The sequence below is a fragment of the Leishmania martiniquensis genome, chromosome 35 (assembly GCF_017916325.1).
Source record: "Leishmania martiniquensis isolate LSCM1 chromosome 35, whole genome shotgun sequence".
Lineage (NCBI taxonomy): Eukaryota > Euglenozoa > Kinetoplastea > Trypanosomatida > Trypanosomatidae > Leishmania > Leishmania martiniquensis.
The window spans coordinates 973,639-992,079 of NC_090170.1; the positions used below are offsets into that span (position 1 = coordinate 973,639).

General features: G+C 54.6%; 3 protein-coding genes across 3 annotated transcripts; all 3 read left to right on the forward strand.

Moving 5' to 3' along the window:
* Positions 1-755: 755 nt before the first annotated feature.
* On the forward strand, positions 756-2,012 carry LSCM1_01000 (uncharacterized protein; the record flags this gene model as incomplete). Its single annotated transcript, XM_067318626.1, has 1 exon — positions 756-2,012. The coding sequence occupies one exon, from the start codon at positions 756-758 to the stop codon at positions 2,010-2,012; it is 1,257 nt and encodes a 418-aa protein (XP_067174731.1).
* An 11,049-nt stretch (positions 2,013-13,061) lies between these two features.
* On the forward strand, positions 13,062-15,422 carry LSCM1_01001 (uncharacterized protein; the record flags this gene model as incomplete). Its single annotated transcript, XM_067318627.1, has 1 exon — positions 13,062-15,422. The coding sequence occupies one exon, from the start codon at positions 13,062-13,064 to the stop codon at positions 15,420-15,422; it is 2,361 nt and encodes a 786-aa protein (XP_067174732.1).
* Positions 15,423-17,616: 2,194 nt separating this feature from the next.
* LSCM1_01002 (uncharacterized protein) lies at positions 17,617-18,441 on the forward strand (the record flags this gene model as incomplete). The annotated part of the gene is made up of 1 exon (XM_067318628.1): positions 17,617-18,441. The coding sequence occupies one exon, from the start codon at positions 17,617-17,619 to the stop codon at positions 18,439-18,441; it is 825 nt and encodes a 274-aa protein (XP_067174733.1).

Here is an 18,441-nt window from a genome sequence, read left to right on the forward strand (position 1 = left end):
TCTAGAGGCTGGCACGTGATGTCCACCTATGTTTAGGCGTCTCGCTTCTCACGGTTTCCGACTCACGCACGCTGCACAACTTCGTACGCCTGCATCGTATGCTGCGCCTCTCCTCCCCCTCAAGGAACGAAGAGTACCTCTAGACACTGCAAATCGAAGGGGGCTACAGCTCACTGCAACGGAAGCGCTCGCGATACAGCGTGCACTCTCTCCCTTTTTCTTTCCGTTCCTCCTTCCGATATCGATGGCATTCATGCCTTTTGAATAGAACATTGACAGATGCTTCTCCTCTCACTGTCGGCGGGCACTGGTGCTATACTACTCACTGCTGGCTTCTCTCCCTCCCTCTTTTTCCTGCCGAGCTCGACTGCGTGGGGCATTCCACTTAGAGTGCTTCATCTAGATAGATCCCACGCCCTACGTGCTACCTTTTATAATCGTGTCGCCACTTCTGTCCGTCTCTCGCTCACGAAGCCGAAAATCTATTTTTTTTATTCGCTTCGGCTCTTATCGGCTGCAGGCACTGAAGCACCGACACAAACACTCCACAATTACGCATTATCGGCCATTCTGGAAGGGATTCTGCCGCGACCATCGTACGCCTCATCTCTTTCAACCCTCTCTCTTGAAGAAAATCATAAAATCGCGTTTTTTCTGCCTTTGAGGGGCGGAGGGAAGAGAAGGGAGAGGCACCTTTTTTTTTGGTGCTCTCCGTTTCATTTCACTGTCAACACGCGGTATTGACTAAGTGAGAGATGGCTGCCGGCAACTCTATTTCGGTGAAGGTGGATGTCCCCTCTCAGGTGCGAGGCCAGGGCACACTGGAAATGTCGTACTACATCTACCCGATCACGATGCGCTTGCCTGGCTTCATGAGCGATGCTAGGTTTAACCGGCGGTACACGGACTTCGAGACGCTGCGCAGCCAGCTGTGCGCGACCTACTGGTACTGCATAGTGCCACCCATTCCAGAGAAAGAGTCGGTACAGGATAAACTGGGGAAGCTGCCGCGTATGGTGACATCGACAAAGGAGACGACAGCCTCCGAGGGCGACCTGCTCGAGTACCGACGTATTAGCCTGCGGCGCTTCTTGCAGCGGCTCGCGTACCACCCCATCCTCGGTAAGTCCGACCTTCTACAGAAGTTCACAAATGACAACGAGTGGCGCCAGTGCACTCGTGACCCGGTGAAGCCGCCTCGCTTCATATCGTCGTCGCCGCTGGAGGAGATCGCCAGGTCTTGGGTCCACTCGGGCAGCTCATCTGGAGGCGGTGCCCACAGTGTTAGTGGCGCCGCCGGCGGTGTTGGCGGTGTGAGCCAGACAGGAGCTGCGTATCAGACGGCCCTGACGCAAGATCCTGTAGATGAGGCGACCTGGAAAGCGACGGGCGAGTACATTGGTGAGCTGGAGTCGAACCTCAAGAATATGCGCAATCTGCTTGAGTCATTGGTGGACCGCCACCGGCGCGCCGCTTCCGCTGTGAGCAACTTTGCCGCCTCGTTTGGGCTCCTTGCAGAGGGTGAAGAGGACGTGGAGCTGCGCAGTGCCATCGAAGGGGTACGCGACTGCGGTCGCAAGGTAGCCGACGTCTACAGTAAGCACGCTGATAATGAGTCCACGCGGCTTGTGAGCACGCTGAGCTTTTACGTGGGTATGTGCTCTGCAGTGCGCGAAACCCTGCATCATATGTCCAGCGCCCGTCAGTATCTGCGCCACTTGCAGAGGAAGAGCCAGGAGCTGCAGGTGTCGGCGATGCGAGCGCCACCGGCCAACCAGGCGCAGGTGCAGAGTGAGCTGCACTTTGTCAATGAGCAGCGGGCCCACCTTGAGGAAGACCTCATCGGCGCTGAGAAGACGTTCAGCGAGGAGTTCATTCTTTTCCACGAAAACAAGCAATATGACGCTAAGGATATGCTGAAGAAGTTCGGCCTGCTGGAGCTGAGCTTCTCCGAGGCAATGAAGCAGGAGTGGGATGCGCTGCGGCCTATATTGGAGTCTCTTGGGACATAGAGCGGCGTGGAAAAGGTAAGCCGACCGACAACTCCCCTCTTCCCTTCCCTTCCCTTTCCTCACTCCCTCTTTCTCTCCACTTACTCTACTCTGTTGGTCGAGTGTGTTGGCGCCTCTTTAGTCTGACTCGTCCCTATAGCGCCAAAATGGGCGCGATGGCTTTCTCCTGCCCTTCGCAGCGTGGCAGGGTAGGAGGGGGGCCTCTTTCTCTCTCGCTCGGCCCCTCCCCCGTCCTTCTCCTCACCCGCGCATGTTGGCTGACGTCGTTGTCGCTGTTTGCCGGGAGGGGGCTCATTTATGGTACTATTTGGTGCCGCTGCCCGCGCATAACCCTTTGCTGGTCTGTCTTCCTCTGTCTCGCACTGCAACGCTTCCTTCACATTTTCCCTTTTTTCTTTTTCTGAGGGTGAAAATGGTTGCGCAGTAGTGCCTCACCGATGGCGGCAGCCTTCTGCCCTCGGCTACGCTGGTCTTCGACTCCTCCTTCATACGCTGCACGCATGGTTGGTGCCTCTTGCTCTTCTACGAGGGCAGCAGGGAAAAGAAAATAGGCAGTCGTGCGTCGTTGGAAACCCTACGCGGCGATGACCAGAAGAGGAGGGGAGGAGGGGGGATGCATCGAGTCAAGAGATTTGGTGGGGAGTGGGTGGGTGTGGGTGGGAGGCGTTTGGGCCTCTGCTCTTTCTGAGCTACGCTGCTGCCTCCCCTTTTTGTTGCCTCGCTACTTCTCCCTGTTTCGCGTACTGCTTCAAAGCCGGCTCGTGGATAAGAGCGTGCGCATGCCTTCTCTGACGAATAGCTGTCGCTTTTTGTCCTGCTTTTTTTCGCGCTCTTCATGGGGCGGGATGCGCGTGATTTGCCTCTCCGTTTCCGCTTCCTTATCGCTTTTTCTTTTTTCCCTTTTCGCTCTCGACCCCCTCTTTGGCCCTCTCTACTTGTAGGGTCAACTTGTGACAAAGATGCGGGAACAACTTTGCCACACGTGCCTCTCTCTCTCCCCTTTCGTCGTGCTTCCGCCTGTGCTACCCTTTCCACGCCGGAGATCATTTTCGGTGCTCTGTCATGGTGTTTTGTCAGACGTGTGTATGTGGTCGCTGTTTTTTTTTTCTCCCTCTCTTATTGACGAGCACGAATGCCTGTTGCGTACGCGTCACCCGCTCTCATTCCCTCTAGCTGTGTTCCTCTTTACTGTGTGTGTGCGTGTGAGCGTTTCTGGCGCGGCATATTTCGGAAGAGGGAAGAGCCCGTGGAATACATCAATGGAGAGCGAAAGGGCATTAGGGATAAGAGCAGAAAGATATTGTAAAGGGGACGCGACTCGTCTCAGTCCATACTCGCCGTTGCCTGCGCCACGGGAGTGTGCGCGTACGCGTGCTCGTGAACCATCTTCGCTTCAGCACAAACCCCTCCTGCGAAGAGTCGTCTTATCAGGTGCACGAAACTATAAGGGGCCCGTTCTCTGCAACGCGCCTCTCGAAGACGTGCGTAGCGCACCTCTTTCGTGATGCCATGGCAGGAGAAAGCAGACCCTTTTCACCGCGGCACATGCTCGCGCACGCCTTTCCATTTCGCTACTTTCATCGCTGGTGTAAAGAAATACATCACAGCGGCGCAGCCGTCCCCATCCTTACGACTCCGTAGGTTTTGTGCGCAAGGCATGTGACACACACACACACATACAGGCACACGCCTAACGAGATGCAAGCGATACTACAAGCACCTTGCGCTATCATTCATTCCACGTTCCAACCAGCGCCATTGAAGTGGGCGTGGCTTTTTACGCAGCATCCCCTGTCTTCCGAATTCTGAGGCGATTCATGCAAGAAACAGCACCCACACTCCTCTTTCATGGGTCTATGTCCCACATTGTGTCGTGGCGTCCACTGCTCCTGGATTTCTCTCCACTTACCACCCTTTATGGCAGACATCAGAGCACCGCGGCCTTTTTTCTCTGCCACAGCACTGATTCACTCTCTCTCTGTGCGTGTGCGTGTGTGTGTGTGTGTCTGTGTCTGCCGGTGGATTTCGGTTCTTCTCACTCTGCCACACACGGCATGGCTCTGCTACTCTGCTGCCGTGCGGGGTGCTTTGAGGCCGAGGGCATCATGTAGCCTCCCCCCCGCGCCAAAACAACGGCAGGTCATCTATGCCCCCGCCCAAAGAGTGAGCACCGCTCTCTGACCTGACGAGACAGCGTGTTCTACCCGTGAGAGGCTGCCTTTAGGACGCCGGAAATCCTTCTCGTCGGTGCGTATGTCCCCTGCGCCGCTTCCGTGACGGACAACGGGCGCTAACAGTGACGACCGCCCAGAGGTTTCGCTGGCCAGCGCCTCCTCCGCGACGTACCTCAGGGCGTGGGGTACCAGTGGCGGTATAGCAGCCGCAGCAGCACACCTGCTTCGTCTCAAAAAATGACGGAGGAGAGGGCTAGGGCCGTCGATGGCGCCCTGCTCTGCTGCTACCGCGCAGCTGCAGAAGGAAGTGAGGGTAGACGCGACTCGCTCCTCTGTTGTTTCAGTCGTCTATCACATCTGCGACCTCTATACCTGGCGACCTGGCGTTACGAGTACTCTTTGACGTTTTGCACGTGCACAGCAATCGGGCGCTCCTGCACGCCGGTGGCGCATCCGTCGCCATCATGTATGCAGCCAAGTGGCTGTGCGTGCGGAGGAGGGTGAACTTTTCGGGTTGAAGAGCCGCTTCAGTATCCACGGGCTCTTTGTGCTCGAAAGGAATGCCGCCAAGCAGCGCCTGAGTGTGTGGGGCAGAGGACACGGCCGGGGTGGCGCACTACGACGAGCGCCCGAGACGCTTGAACCTTTGGCTCTGCTTTTCCCGCTTCTTCAGTTTCTGCGCTTATTGCCCTGGCCTCGAACGCGTCACGCGCTGGACACAGATAGCTGCGCATAGGCTCGTCTTCTTCCCTACCCCCTCACTTGACCGTTGCACCGCTGCCTCCTCTCCCGATTTTTTCGTCCTCTTGGTGTCAGCGCCCTTTTCTTTTGAAACTGAAAAGGACTACAGATGCAGCTTTGGGTTGCATTGCTCTCTGTTTTTGTACTGGAGAGAGAGAGCTGCTCCAAGCATCTCAGGCTCACAGCGCGTAACGTGGCTGCTGCAGGCTCCCGGATACACCGAGACTCGCTTACCTCCTGTTTATCTCATGTTTGCCGCGGTGCACTCACCTTCTACTTGAGGCGACCGCCTTCTCTCTGCGTGCCAACTTGGCTGTCATGACCGATCACAAACCGCTTCATAGCGGACGCCTTATGTGGAGCAAAGGGTGAAATAGCGCTAATCGTAAAAAAAGTGTGAGCTGCGACACGTTGGGGGCGCGCAGGCAATCGCAGTGAGGCGGAGGTCCTCCTCCGGGTTTTTCTTTCTTTGCCCCTCTCGCCGCTCGCGCGTCTCACTTCATGTCTTCCAAAATGCTTCCGTTGCCACCTCTCACATCTCATACATGACCTTCTTTTCCTTTCCCTCTCCCATGCGCGGCCTCGGGGCCTGACACGGCAGCACGCGCACACGTTTCGCCTCTTGTCCTCGACACAGGGCTCACTCCTCTCTTTTTCTTCTTCAAAACAAACGCACGCGGGCCTCTCTCCCCGCTCTGCATGTGTAATCAGTCTCACTGACCTCTTTTTGGACCTCGCTTTTGGTGGCTTCTGCTTGTGTGGTGTAGGCGCATCTACACATCGAAGTACACACAAAAAAAGAAGGGCACCCGCGGACGATAACGGGCGGGACTCTCGCCAGGTGAGAGAGAGAGACGCGACCTACAGAATCTGCAGCGTGCCCGGGAGGAGCAAAACGCCAAGGGCGAGAAGGGCAGTGGAGAGTTGAGAAACCCTCAGGCACACTCACACCCACCAAGAGTAAGAGGAGAAAGTTCTGCCTCATAGACACCCAAAACGGCCACAGCCATACAGGTCTCGGGGGCGACAAAACGATTCTTGCAGAATTGGGTACTTTTCTCGCTGCGCGTGTACCTTTGCCGCTCTAGACGCATTCGGCGTGCCTCGAGCGACGTGATTGAGGTCTTGCGACACCAGACCTCTTCTTCTCCCGCCCTCTGTCCTAAGCCTCTCTTTCTCATTGGCTGCAAGAGCGAAATTACTGCCAGAGTAGGTGCTTTTTCTCTTTGCTATTCTCTTTGTCATAGAGCTTGGCGTCGGTAGAGGAAGACGCTGGGGGTCTTGCGCTGTTTCAGGGGAACAGCAAGTGTGCCCATCTTCTGCAGATTTGCACGCGCACCGACACCAACTCGATATGCTCACTGCCCGGCGTCGCTGCCTCCTCTCCCCCTTCTCCCTTTGACCTCCGCGTTCACTCCTTTTCTACCTATTGTTTCTTTTTACTGATTGTATATCGCTCTGTTGATAGGAAGTCAAGGCTGCACACACACAGACACACACGTTCGCTCCTTCTCCTCGTCATCAAAGTGCTTTTTCATTAGTCATTGCGCGTTGTCTTCACATTCTCTTTCTCTTACTTCCTTCTCTTTTCTTTTTTTTGTGTGTGCGTGCGCTTTTTCGTTCTCTCCAAAGACAGCGAACAAATACACACACACACTCAGACAGACGCCAGAATACCCCCTCCCCGCACCCCCGTCCGCATTTTCTCTTTTTGTTGTTGTTCTTTCTTCGCTTCGCGTGTCTGCGTGCTCCTCTTTCATGCCGTAAAAAAGCGCGTTTCTATACGTTCTCTTGAAGCCTTCCTTTGCTTTTTTTCTTCGCACCCATTCAGCCCCGGTAAGCGCAGCATCACACGAACGCATAAGGCATACACACGGTACATCTGTGTGGGCTTTTTTTCTCTTCCTGTGCTGTCGGTGTGCTATTCTCTCTCTTTGTTTTTTTTTTTCAGCTCGTCTTGGTGTGTCTGTGCTTGTGTCTCCTTGTGTGCCCCACTGCTTTGAGCAGCTTCGCCTTTCACTGGCTTACCCTGCCCGCGCTCTCTTCCTCTCTAACTCTCTCTGTTTCGCTGGCAGTGCCCTCCCTCTGTCTTTTTTGCATTTCTGCCCCGTTTACATTGCCCGCGTACCCGTTAAAGCCCCCTCTGGCACAAAACGGAAGGAGCAAGGAAGAGAACAAAGGGCAGTAGCGAAGGGAGGGAAGGGGAAAGGGGCATAAAGACATCGAGTTCATCGCGAGGAGTTGGCGCTGCTTTTGGTCTTTGACAGGATCCTCTGCGTTGAGCCTTCGATCGCGCAACGCTCGTTGAGTTTTCGTGTTGTTTCCCTCTTCCCCCCTCGCACAGCTGCACAAGTATTTTCCTGAAGGAGGAGAAAAAAACTATCAGAGAGCCGCTTGCAGACATTTACTCATTCTCAGTAAACACAGACACACACACAACTGGCAGAGACTCGAAAGAGCGAGCGAAATAGGATCACAGTGAGATCGCAGGTCCGAGACTCCCTCATTATTTTTGTGTGTTCGCTCCCTCCATTTTTGGATCTAACGTTTTACGTGTGCTTTTCTTTGCTCATCGACGGACGTTTTTTTAAAGCTTTTTCGCCCCCTTTTCTTCACGTTCTCTCTTTCGTTGGACGCTTGTTCGCATTGATCACCCCAACTCTTCGCCCTTCTCTCTCTGCGCATCTGCGCGATCATCTTTTCTGTGAAAACAACAGCAAAAAAGTCGCAGGAGCACTTCTGATTCGTCTGCCGACCTTGCTGTCTCTGTGTGCGCACGTTACGGCGCTGTGGTGTGTGGGCGTGTGTGCTCAGTATCTTCTCCCCCTTTCTCTCTCTCTGTCTCTGTGGTATTCAAGTCAGGCACGGAGAATTCAAAACGAATTGTACGTGTTTCTCTGTCGTGCGCACACGTATTTGCCTTACGTTCTTGAGGCTTCCCCCTCGGCAAGTGCCCACTCTCTGTGCTTGAGAGTCAACGCCAGACTAGTGGACTCACTGTAAGGCAGCACGACTGTGCGCGCCCCTCGCTCCTCCTGTACCACTTTTTCTTCTTTTTTATTTTTTTATTTCGGTCGCTGCTTCTTCGCGCGCCCGAGCGGAGGTGTTCTTTTTCGTTGCACGTTCGCTCTTCCATCTCTTTTTTCTCTTTTCGCCTTTCTCCCCGTAAGCAACCTCATTCACCCCTACGACCACGATCACGACTACATTTCTCTTGTACCTGCTACCCCCACTCCTTCTTCTGCAACCAGCCATCAAAATCTTTAGCTCTATTGAACGTCCACGACTCTCTTACTCGGCTTGTCTTTTTTTTTTTTTAGTCGGACACCTCTTCATTTTCTTTTGTTGTTTGTTTTTGTGTGTGGTTTACCGTTGTGTACCGCCCTCAGTGCACCTCTCTCTCTTTCCTTTGATGTGTGTGTGCGTGTGTCTTTTCTCTCTACTCTCTCCTTTCGCTCACACCTTGAGAATTTGTTTGTTTGTTTCTCTTCGCTCTTCACTACATCTTCGTCAGTTGCCTTTCTTCCTTTATTTTTTTACGCGTTTGTCGTGCCCGTCTTCATTTGCGGCGCATGGCGCTGTGCGTCCTCTGCTTCGCTTCGAGACGTCTTCGTCTCTCTCCCTCTCAACGCTCAGCCCTTCTTGCCGCTCCCCTCTTTTGGCCCTGTTGATTTTCTGTGACTGTGGCGCCAGTATATTCTTTTTTGTCTTTTTTTTCTCTCCGTATCCTCTTTGTGTCTCTCTTTCTCGATTTACCTTTGCGCTTTTAGTGTCTTCTTGCGATTACTTTGCCCTCTCGTCTTCCTCTTTTTCGTCAGGCGCTGCTTAGCTGCTTCTCCGGTCGACATATCACCGGAAGCAGATCGCACTAAAATTTTATCTTCGCGTGTTTTTCTATCGTTTCTTTTTTTTTCCTTTCTCCCTTGCGACTGTTGTGCAATTCAGAAGTTTCAAATAGAGGGGCAAGCACACCGCCGAGCCCCCGTCTCGTGTCTGTTTTGTTGATGCTGCGTTTCCTCTCTTTTTTTTCTGTTGCTTGCCTCTGTCCTCGATCGATTGGCAGAGAGCCGAAGCGTTTCCGTGCACGCGTACAAAGACTTCCGCATCTCTCACTGCCCGTCTCCCTCTCCCTCTTCTGCCCCCCCTCCAGTTGGTTTCTTTGCCGTATCCAGTGCTTGCCTGGACGGGCTACCACCGAAAGAGCGCCTTCCTTCAAAGCAGCAAGAGAAACAAAAAGTCTGGTAGAGAGATACAGAACTATTGGTGCTAGCCGCAGACTTTGGACGTCGCCGCAACCGTGTGCGTCGCGCTTCTCGTCATCGACCGTACCTGGTGCTGCGGGCATCCTTTACCACCGCCACCTTTTGCCTTCATTTTTTTCTTCGTAGTCTCCAATCCTCTTCCCTGCGGGCCTGCTTTGTAGGGGCTCTGACGTTCCTCTCTCACAGCAGAGTACAGATACGACACGAAAGGGAGGAGGCCAAGAGCCCCAGTGCGACTTCTCTGGTACAGTAGTGCTGTTTCGCTTTCGATCCCGTCTTTCATACTGAGGCGAAGGGGTGGGGAGGGGAGGCTGCTGCTTGGACCTTTGCGTGCAGCGTCGTCAGGCGGGCGCGCGAAACGCAAGGAAAGCGTCCACACCACGAAGGCGGGAAGCAGAGAAGAGAGGAGAGATTGGGAAGGAGAAAAAAGACAAAGGATTTCCTTCTGGAAAAACAAAAAGGCTCTTCAGATTCTGACCCTGCTTTTCCTCGTGTGTATTCTGCTCTTTTTGTATCCTCGTTTTTCTTGCTTGCTCTCTCTCTCATATAAGGACTTCTCCCCGTTGGCTGACTGCGCCCCTGGCTCAGCTTTTGTGTGATCTTTGGTGTGTGCGTGTGTGTGCCTTTTTTCTGCTCAGTCTATTTTGGTCATTTTTTGTCAGTCCTGAGCTGTATCTTCATCGACTATCTCTCTTGTTACGGTGCGCTTCTTCCTTGCTTGAGCCGTCCCTCTGTCTTTTGCCCCCTCTCTTCACCCCCTTGCTGGACTCTCATGGTGGTCGATTTCGCCTTTCCTTCCCTCCCTTTCTCTCGCTCGCTCGCGCGCACCCATTGATGCAAATAGGTGCCGTGGCATTCCGTCGGGTATAAACGCCTCACTCATCAGCAACAAAAAAGAGGGTGTGTGGTGGTGGTGGTGGGGGCACAGAAGGAGGCACACACCCGCAAACGCACGCACGCGCATACATCAGTATCCATACACATATCTAAATCTAGATCTATATATATATATATATACCGCGTATAAATCTTCTTCTTTTCGATTTGCTGCGGGAGATCGGGCGAATCGTCCTTGACGACTTTGACTCCCCTGCTTGAAAGAAAACAGACGGCCAAATAGGTAACACGAGAGCGGAGGGCACCTTTTGACGACTCCTTTGAAACAGTGGTGCACACATACGTACACGCAGAAATCAATAAAAGAAGAGCACTCGCTAACAGCACGCATAAAAATTCAGAAAAGAGAGAGAACGTACCGCGTGCGACGGGGTATTCGGCGCCCTCTTTTTGCCCGTTGCTGCAACGCTGTTGCCCGATTCATGACATACATCAATCATTCTCTGTGACCTGAGCCTCTCTTTTTTTTTTCGGTTCCGATCATTCGCTTTTTTACTCTTTTTCTGCTCCCCTGTCTCTTCGCACCGCACTTGTCGGCTCCCTTCCGTCCACTGTCATCAACGCTTCCTCTTTTTTTTCTCGTTTCGCTGCTCTGTGTCTGCCCATTCTAGCGGAGGTGCACTGTACTTCTCTTGAGATTGTTGGCTCCCTTTTTCGCTTGTTGGCTTGCTTGCTTCTTATTTCGAAAATAGTGCACAACCCTTTTTTTTCGTCGCGCGCTTTCTGTCCCTGTCTTTGTTTTTTGTACGCTGTAAGCATTTTAGCTCGTGGAACTGAAGTTCTTCTTTCCTCTTTTCCTTCACCACCTACGACGACGACGAATACGAAGACGGCTAAGACCTCACATTGGCGTCTTGCGCTTTCGTTTGTTGGCTTCCCCCTTTTGTTTCTCTCTCTCTTTCTTTCTTTGCTTTATTGAGGCAGAGGTCCATTTCTGCTTGCCTCTGTTCTCTCGTCCTTCTCCCTCTCCCCTCATTTCCACACGCCTTTTTCCGTCACGTTTGCAGGCTGTCTCGGAGGCGTATATCTCTGGCGTGCCTCTTTTCTGTTTGTGTGTGTGTTGGTGCTTTCTTTCGGACTCTTCTCGTTTTTTTCCCGCTTGCTTCTACATTCACTCCTCCTCTTCCCCCTTCCTTCCACCTACGCAGTCCTCTCTCTGTTTTTTGAATTCTCCTTTTTTGAACTCGTATATCGTCGCGCGCGCGCTCTCTTTCTATCGCCTCCTTCTCTTTAGTAGGTTTTCTCTTGTCATCCGATTCTTTCTGGCACCGTCAGGGCTGGGCTATACTGCCGCCTCTTTCTCTCTTTGTGTGTGCATGTGTGCGTGCACTCTCGCGTGCTCCGCTCTCCTCAACGGGTGCTCTTACTCTCTGGAAGCACAGGCAAACAAGAAATTCGACAAAGAGATCGTTCCTCTACCGCCGGACACCCCCTTTTCCTATCGTCCTCGCTTGCCTCTGCTCCTTTCGAGGTCCGCCCTCTCGCGTTTCTCGGGTACGCTAATCTCTCTCCCTCCCTCTTTCTTGTCTCGCGCTATCGCAAACCACTTCTCGGCTCTCATCAAACTGCAGAAAGTTACATTTTTTTTCAACACGAAAAACATTCGTTGTTTGGAACCACAGTGACTGCCTTGCAAGAGAGTGACAAACGCAAAGGACTTGTGTGATTTGTTTTCGAGCTGCTTTTACTTCTCTCTCTGGCTTCGCCTTCTTTTCTTTTCCACGAGCGGAAGTGTGTCGTCGTGGGATGGTTGCAAGGCATCAAGAAAGGTACCCGAATAGCTCTGGAGGCCCCGTTTTCATCTCCTCGTGTCCTTTCTGCCCCTGAGTTTTTTTTTGGGGTGGGGTGAGAGGAGGCTCCCTGCACTGTCCGTCCGCCACAGTTTGCATTGCCTTAGCAGTGCTGTTTTTCTCATCAGCTTTCTTTCCTCTAAACGCGTGCGTGAGTGCTAAGGGCGTGCGCGTGTGTCGTCAGCTTCGTTGAATCCCTTCCCTTTTCTTTAGAGCGAGCGGGGGACGGGTCGTCGTTGTGGTGTGGTATTGGCCCTCCTTTATTGACGCGCTCTAACGTTTTGCCCGCAGCTTCTTCTAGGGGCTTTTGCTTTGGTGTGCCGCCACGCCGTTGGGGACGGGAGATAACGAGGAGAGCACGCCGGCACGCGGGAAGGTATCAGCCACAGAAGAAGGTATAGGGGGACTCCAAAGGCAGGAGAAGCGCCACGCGTATGCATACACGCCGCCATCTGATTTGTTTTTCTGTTTTCCTCTCTCTTTCTCTTCTCCTGCCCAAGTTGAGATTCGGAGGAACGAAATCGGCCGGGCGAAAAGCCGCTTTCTTCGCCTCAGGGAGTGCACAGAAGCGCGGGCCTCTCTCGATACCCCATCGTCGGCTACCCCACGCTTTCGTTGCCAGCCCCTTCGGTGCGAGGGTAGTCTCCCTGCAGTGGCCCCTTTCCTCCTCCCCTGCCCGATTTTTCCCTGTTGCTCCTTCACTCTCTGCTGTAGTGCCTTCGACTTGTGTTTGCTCGTGTGGCTTTTCAGAGGTGCGGTGACGCTCGTGTCTGCCGATTGCTTCAGCGATTGTCTTCGCTTCTTTCTGGTCGCCTTCTCTCCCCCTTTTGTCTCTCTCCCTCTCTTTTTCCTCTTCCGTTTTCTTTCAGTGGCAGCCCCTCGAAACGGGTGGGGCCTGGCGAGCGCCCTCTTCTGTGTTTTTCCAGGCACACGCGACACGTGCATAACGGCGCCGCTCGTGGAGGCTGAAGGATAATTTCATCGCAGAAGGGGAGGCGCGCAGGTAAGGCGGAGGCAGAGGGCTTTCAGATACGCGATAGCCGTGAAGAGAGATCGACACGTTTTTGAAGGTGTATTTTTCTTTGTGGTATATTTAAAAAAGTTTTTCGTCTCGCGTGATTGTGTGGCTCCTGAGCTCGTTGGAGGGTGCCGCACAAAACGCCCGAAAGTGAGGCGGAGAGGAAGATGACTCTCGTGTCTTCATTTGCAGCGGTAGTGCTGGTGAGTGGTGCACCGATCGCTGTAGATGCACTCTCCACAGAGGGCCGAAATCAGGTGAATCAGAATGGCCATGCTGCCTCTGGTTTCGAGCGACGCCATCAGGAATACTTTGCTGAGGGCTCCCAAGGCATCATGCTGTCATCTAGCACATGCGTTGAAAACAGAGGTGGCGCTACATCACGCGACCCTTCTCGATGGCATGGCCTGTGTGGAGGCCGTGCATATCGTGACTGCGTGCTCACGCACCCCGTGCCCATTCTCTGTCTCGTGCTTCTTCTCCTGGGGATAGGCTTGGGAGTCCTCGCGCGGTGGTGGCATTGCTGCGCACGCCGGGTGTTCAGCTGGCGGTACTCTGTCGGTAATGTGTCTGGTGGCGAAGACGACGGAATAGCGAGGTATCGAGATGTAGCAATGGATCGGCGCAGGCTCCTTTCGGGCCGCCACAGCGCTTCGCTCGACGCTTCGGAGAGCAGGAGGGCGATGCACGGTGCGACAGGAAACGCGTTCCTGCGCTTTAATATTCCCTTTCACGCGAACAACTCGATCCTGCTGAGGGCAGGCTTGTGGGGGCCACTGCAGTACGCTCCAGTCGCTCTCTTGCGCGCCCCTGCGCCGCTGACAGGCTCGATTGAAGAGCCACATGTGACCGAGTCGATCGTGGTGGAGTGTGGCTCCGGTGTGACAGCCAATGCAAAGGATTTCTGCACTCGCTTGCGAGATGATGATCGCATGCCGCCGGACTCGACGGGTGCTTCCGATTTGGAGCCGCAGGTAGATGGCACATTGCTTTCCGTCACTAGAGCCGCCTCCTCGGGCGACAGCCATGACTACAACTCTCAGAGGGATGCCAAGAGTTTCGAAGATAGCATGTGCGATCGGCGCTGCTCGTGCCAGAGCGACTGCAGCAGTGATGAGCGCACAGGAGTCGAGTGCCCGGCGTTTCGTGACACCGCGGGGGAGGCCTGTGAGTCTCTTTTCTGGAATAGGGCCGACGTGTTGCCGCAGTCGATCTATTTCAACATCAACGCCGATGCGAAAGGCCACATCCGCAGCTGTGAAAGCGGCAACAGAGGAACTGACAGTCAGCAGCCCTGCGACGGACTAGTTCCCAACATTCGCTCCACAGCGTCCACCGCGAGTGGTGAGTCCTCGTCGCACACGCCGCCGCCACCGACGGATACGCCCGAGTTATCGCGCCGCGGCTCAGGGTCGACCCTGTGCGCATACGACGCAGACGCCTCCTGCGACACTGTGTGTACGGGTGCCACATTGGCGCACGAGGCCACTGCTATCCTCGACCCTGAAGTCACTCCCCACGCCAGCTGGCGTACCGCTGACGATCTGCATGAAAGCGGCTTCTCACCACATGCTTTGCCCTCCTGCGAAGCCCTCTCCAGCACGATGGGACCGCACATTAACGATTTGGAGTACGTCGCACCGCCCTTGGCGCACGCAAGCACAGCCGCGTCATCCCCTGCGCTTCACGAAGCCTCGTGTTTGCCTGTCCACAGCCCGATAGCGGCGGCGATCCTGGCCCCAGGCTCGCTGAACAGCGAACTCGTCATGCTGGACAGCGTGGGGACTGAGGAGGCCGCCAAGGGCGCCACTCCTGGCGCGAGCTACGGTCTTACTCTACAGCTGCAGCGCTCGCCGGCGAATGCGCCGCCGAAGCGGCGGAGTAAGCGCCGCTCGCCGAGGTATTGTGAGCCATGGCAGCCGGTCCTTGCCTCCTGCAAGGTGACTCCTGTCGCCGCTGCTGCTGCGACGGCGACTCTTTCGGCACCTTCCACGCCAAGCTCACCCGCATGTGACTGGGCGCGACAGAATACCGGCACTTGCGCGGTTGAAAACGATCTTGAGGACCTTATGCTAGCCGACGGCGTGCTGAGTGCTGAGAGCAGCGTGGCCGGTGACGGCACTTGCGTCTTCAGCGGTGGCAGCGTGACCATATTGCGCACCCACACGCTAGCCGCGGAGATCGAGCGGGGAACGACAACGACACCATTGGTGATGGCAACGGTCTACGGACGGGGTGCGAGCCTATGCTCGAACCTTGCGCCAAGCACCCCGCTTGCGGCCGCTAGTGACCCGCTTCGACCAACATCGCCCATGCCCGCGGTCCGCCCTCGCACGGCAGGCGCCGTTGAGACGCTTGTGAGCAAGTGCGGCGAGCGTTCTTCTGTGCAGTGTTGCGGACCGTCACAAAGCGTTGGCCAGCGGCCATCGCTGAACCTGTCCGTTGAGGAGCGGGCCCTTCTGCTTCGGAGCAAGAGCTGGCTGTTTCCGCTCATCGATGGCACGGACGAGATAGAGCAAGGCGATTAAGGAATTCCTAACTAATGTCGCCCTCTTCAGGTTCCAAAAGGCTCAGCGGCGGTGTGAGGAAGGATGCGCACAGGGAAGCGGGAGCGATGACGAATGATCGAACTGGATGAGGGGGATACGTGAAACCACCTTCACCTTTCCTGTAGTAGTTTATCTGCTTGTTGATCCGTTACGCGTTCTCATTCCTCTGCTCTCTGTGGAACAGCCGACTTGTGGGATAGGGGAGAGGAAGTGGTGAGGTGCTTTAGGTGACCGCCGCTTCCTCTATCAGCGCGATGCGAACGCACCTGTCATTTTCTTCACGGCCATTCTGCGTGCGCCTGCGGCGTACGCTCATCTTTCCCCTCTGGTCTGTTTTTACTCCTTTTGGCTTCACTCTCTGAGCTGCTATTCCGCTGCCCATTCCGTTTTTTTTTCTGTGTTCGTGTGTATGTCGTCGTGCCTGTCGCATTGTCGTCATTACGTGAAGCTCGGCATGGTGCTGGTTGGGCGTATCTCTTCGCGTTCGCCCGAGCGTTGCCCGCTTACTCGACTTCTCTCAGTTGGGAATCGAACGGTGCGGAGCACTGGTGAGTCTGTTGACGTGTATGATCTGTAAGGAACTCTTACTTTGCCCGTGTGCGTGCTAGCTCGTTTCGTCTATGCTATCCGTCGGCTTCCTTTTGCGTGTCTTACAGGTCCATGCGTGTGCTCTGCCTCTTCCTGTCCTGCCCACTTTTCAGTGGGGTCCTTTACTGTTTTCTTTTTTGCCCTTTCAGCTGATCGTCGCTCTCGTTTCTCCCCCTCTGCCCCATCGCTCTGGGCGTTTTCCCTTTTTCGTTGCCCTTATTTCTTTCCCTCTCGCGGTGCCTGCGGTTATGGCGTCGTTTTTTTTTTGCTTCCCCTGAACGCCTGATTCTCCCCCCCCCAGTGCAGATACTGTCATTGGTCGACTGTGTGTGCGTTTTTGTCCGCCGCTGTCGTCTGCTCCCCTTTTTTCCCGAACATATCATCACAGGAAGTAGACGCAACATCGACAACGACCTCTCCATATCTATACATGAATGGAAAGCGGCATCATGAGGAAAAGCCCCCATGCACACACACACATATATAACGAGTCACGTCGCCGCTATTCTATGAGGTAATCGCTTTCCCTCTTGGACGCTGCAAATCAGAAAAGAACAGAATGTAGAGCAGATTTCAAACTGTGACTTGGCCTGGGCGGTATATTCGGCGACGTGAGTGCAGGGGGGAGAAGAAAGGATAGAGTTTTGAAGGTGATGGGCGCTGACATGGCAGCGCTTCCCACGTGCTTTTCTTCACCTCTCGCCTTCTGCTGGCCATTTTCCTCTGCGAATGCTCGCCCTCTATTCCTTTTCCTCCGCTTGTGTGGCTTCGACACCCGCTCTCGGGCGTCAGCGCCCAAAGAAGGTGGTGGCAACCACGTGGCGTACTGCTTCTTGCCTCGCCCTCAACGTGTGTGCAGTGCAATATTGATGTGGGCAGCTTTGCTCATCGTCGTCGATGCCATCTCGTCGCGGAGTACTGCAATGGTCGTAGGTGGCAGCGCCTCTCTCCCTCCCTCCTGCTTACCTTCTTACAAGCGTCCGTTTTTGCCTTCTACTTCCTCCACTTTTCTATTTTTGTCTTCGGCGTGAATGCCGTCACTACGCCGTCGACATGGATGCCGCCCTTTGACGTCCTTGGGGGGGTCCCTCATGAATGCCTGCCTTGATGGCGCACCCCACTGCGTTGACGATATGGATGCAAGCTCGAACATCTACACGAACTGCGTGAGAAAAGGTCTTCATTCTCTGTGAAGTCTTTGAACTACCGCTGCATTCCTTCAATAGCCTCGCGCGCACAAAGAAGCCATCTCTGCTGATCACGCAGCACAGCGTGACTGGCTGTACGTTGAGTTCGAGGGAGATCCGGGCGCCCTTTGCCATCAGAAATAAGGCTTTCTACGTCGCCTCACTCTCATCGTGACTTTCCCTCGTGCCTACCAGCGTGACGAGATAGCGCGTATCTGTGTCGAGGGCGCTTCCCATTTCGCAGTCTGCTGGGGCAAAGAGCGGGTTAAAGTCGCCTCATCATCGCTTTTCTGTCCCTCGCGTTGAGCGGTGCGACGGCCAAGGCTACTGACGCTTTTTTCTTTCTGCATTGCTGTCTACTTTTCGCTCATACATTTTTTTTCTTGCTCTTGTGGCCAATGTCGGCGTTAGCCTTCTCGCTTCGACAGACGGTAGTCCCCGTGGTGACGAAGAACGCAAGGCCACTCAACTTCCCGGTGCGCCGCGTCTACTGCGCTGGGCAGAACTTCGACAGCCATGCACGGGAGATGGGCTGCACCATCAACCGCATGGATCAGTTTTTTTTCTTGAAGCCAACCGACAGTATTGTGACGGATCATGGCAATCATACATCCCCGAGCGCAACTGTGAACATTCGCTACCCGACGCTGACGGAGAGTTACCATCACGAGGTGGAGCTGGTTGTCGCCCTGGGCTACCCCAGCGGAAAAACTGCGTTGTCTTCGGCAGCCGCGCAGGGCACAGGCCCCGTCCGCTACACCAACATGAAGACGGAGGAAGCGCACGACATCATCTACGCTTATGGGGTAGGGCTGGACATGACGCGAAGAGATCTGCAGCTGATGGCGAAAGATAACGGCAGGCCCTGGGATCTTTCTAAGGGCGCCGACGATGCCACTGTTGTTGCCCCGCTCGTCCTTTCTGAGGACTTGAAGGAGTTGCACCCGGAGATGTTCATGACATCCGACAAAGATGAGACGAACGTGCTCTCGCGCGGCAGCATTTTCCTCCGAGTGAACCAGAATGAGCGCCAGCGGGGCGACCTCAACTGCATGGTCTCCACAGTGGCGGAGCTCATAGCGCTTCTCTCCAAGTATGTGGCGCTACAGCCTGGCGACTTACTCTTCACCGGGACACCATCCGGCGTTGGTGCCGTACGTCGCGGTGATGTGATGGAGGCCGGTATCGAGGGGCTTGGAACGCTCAAGGTGAATGTCGTTTAG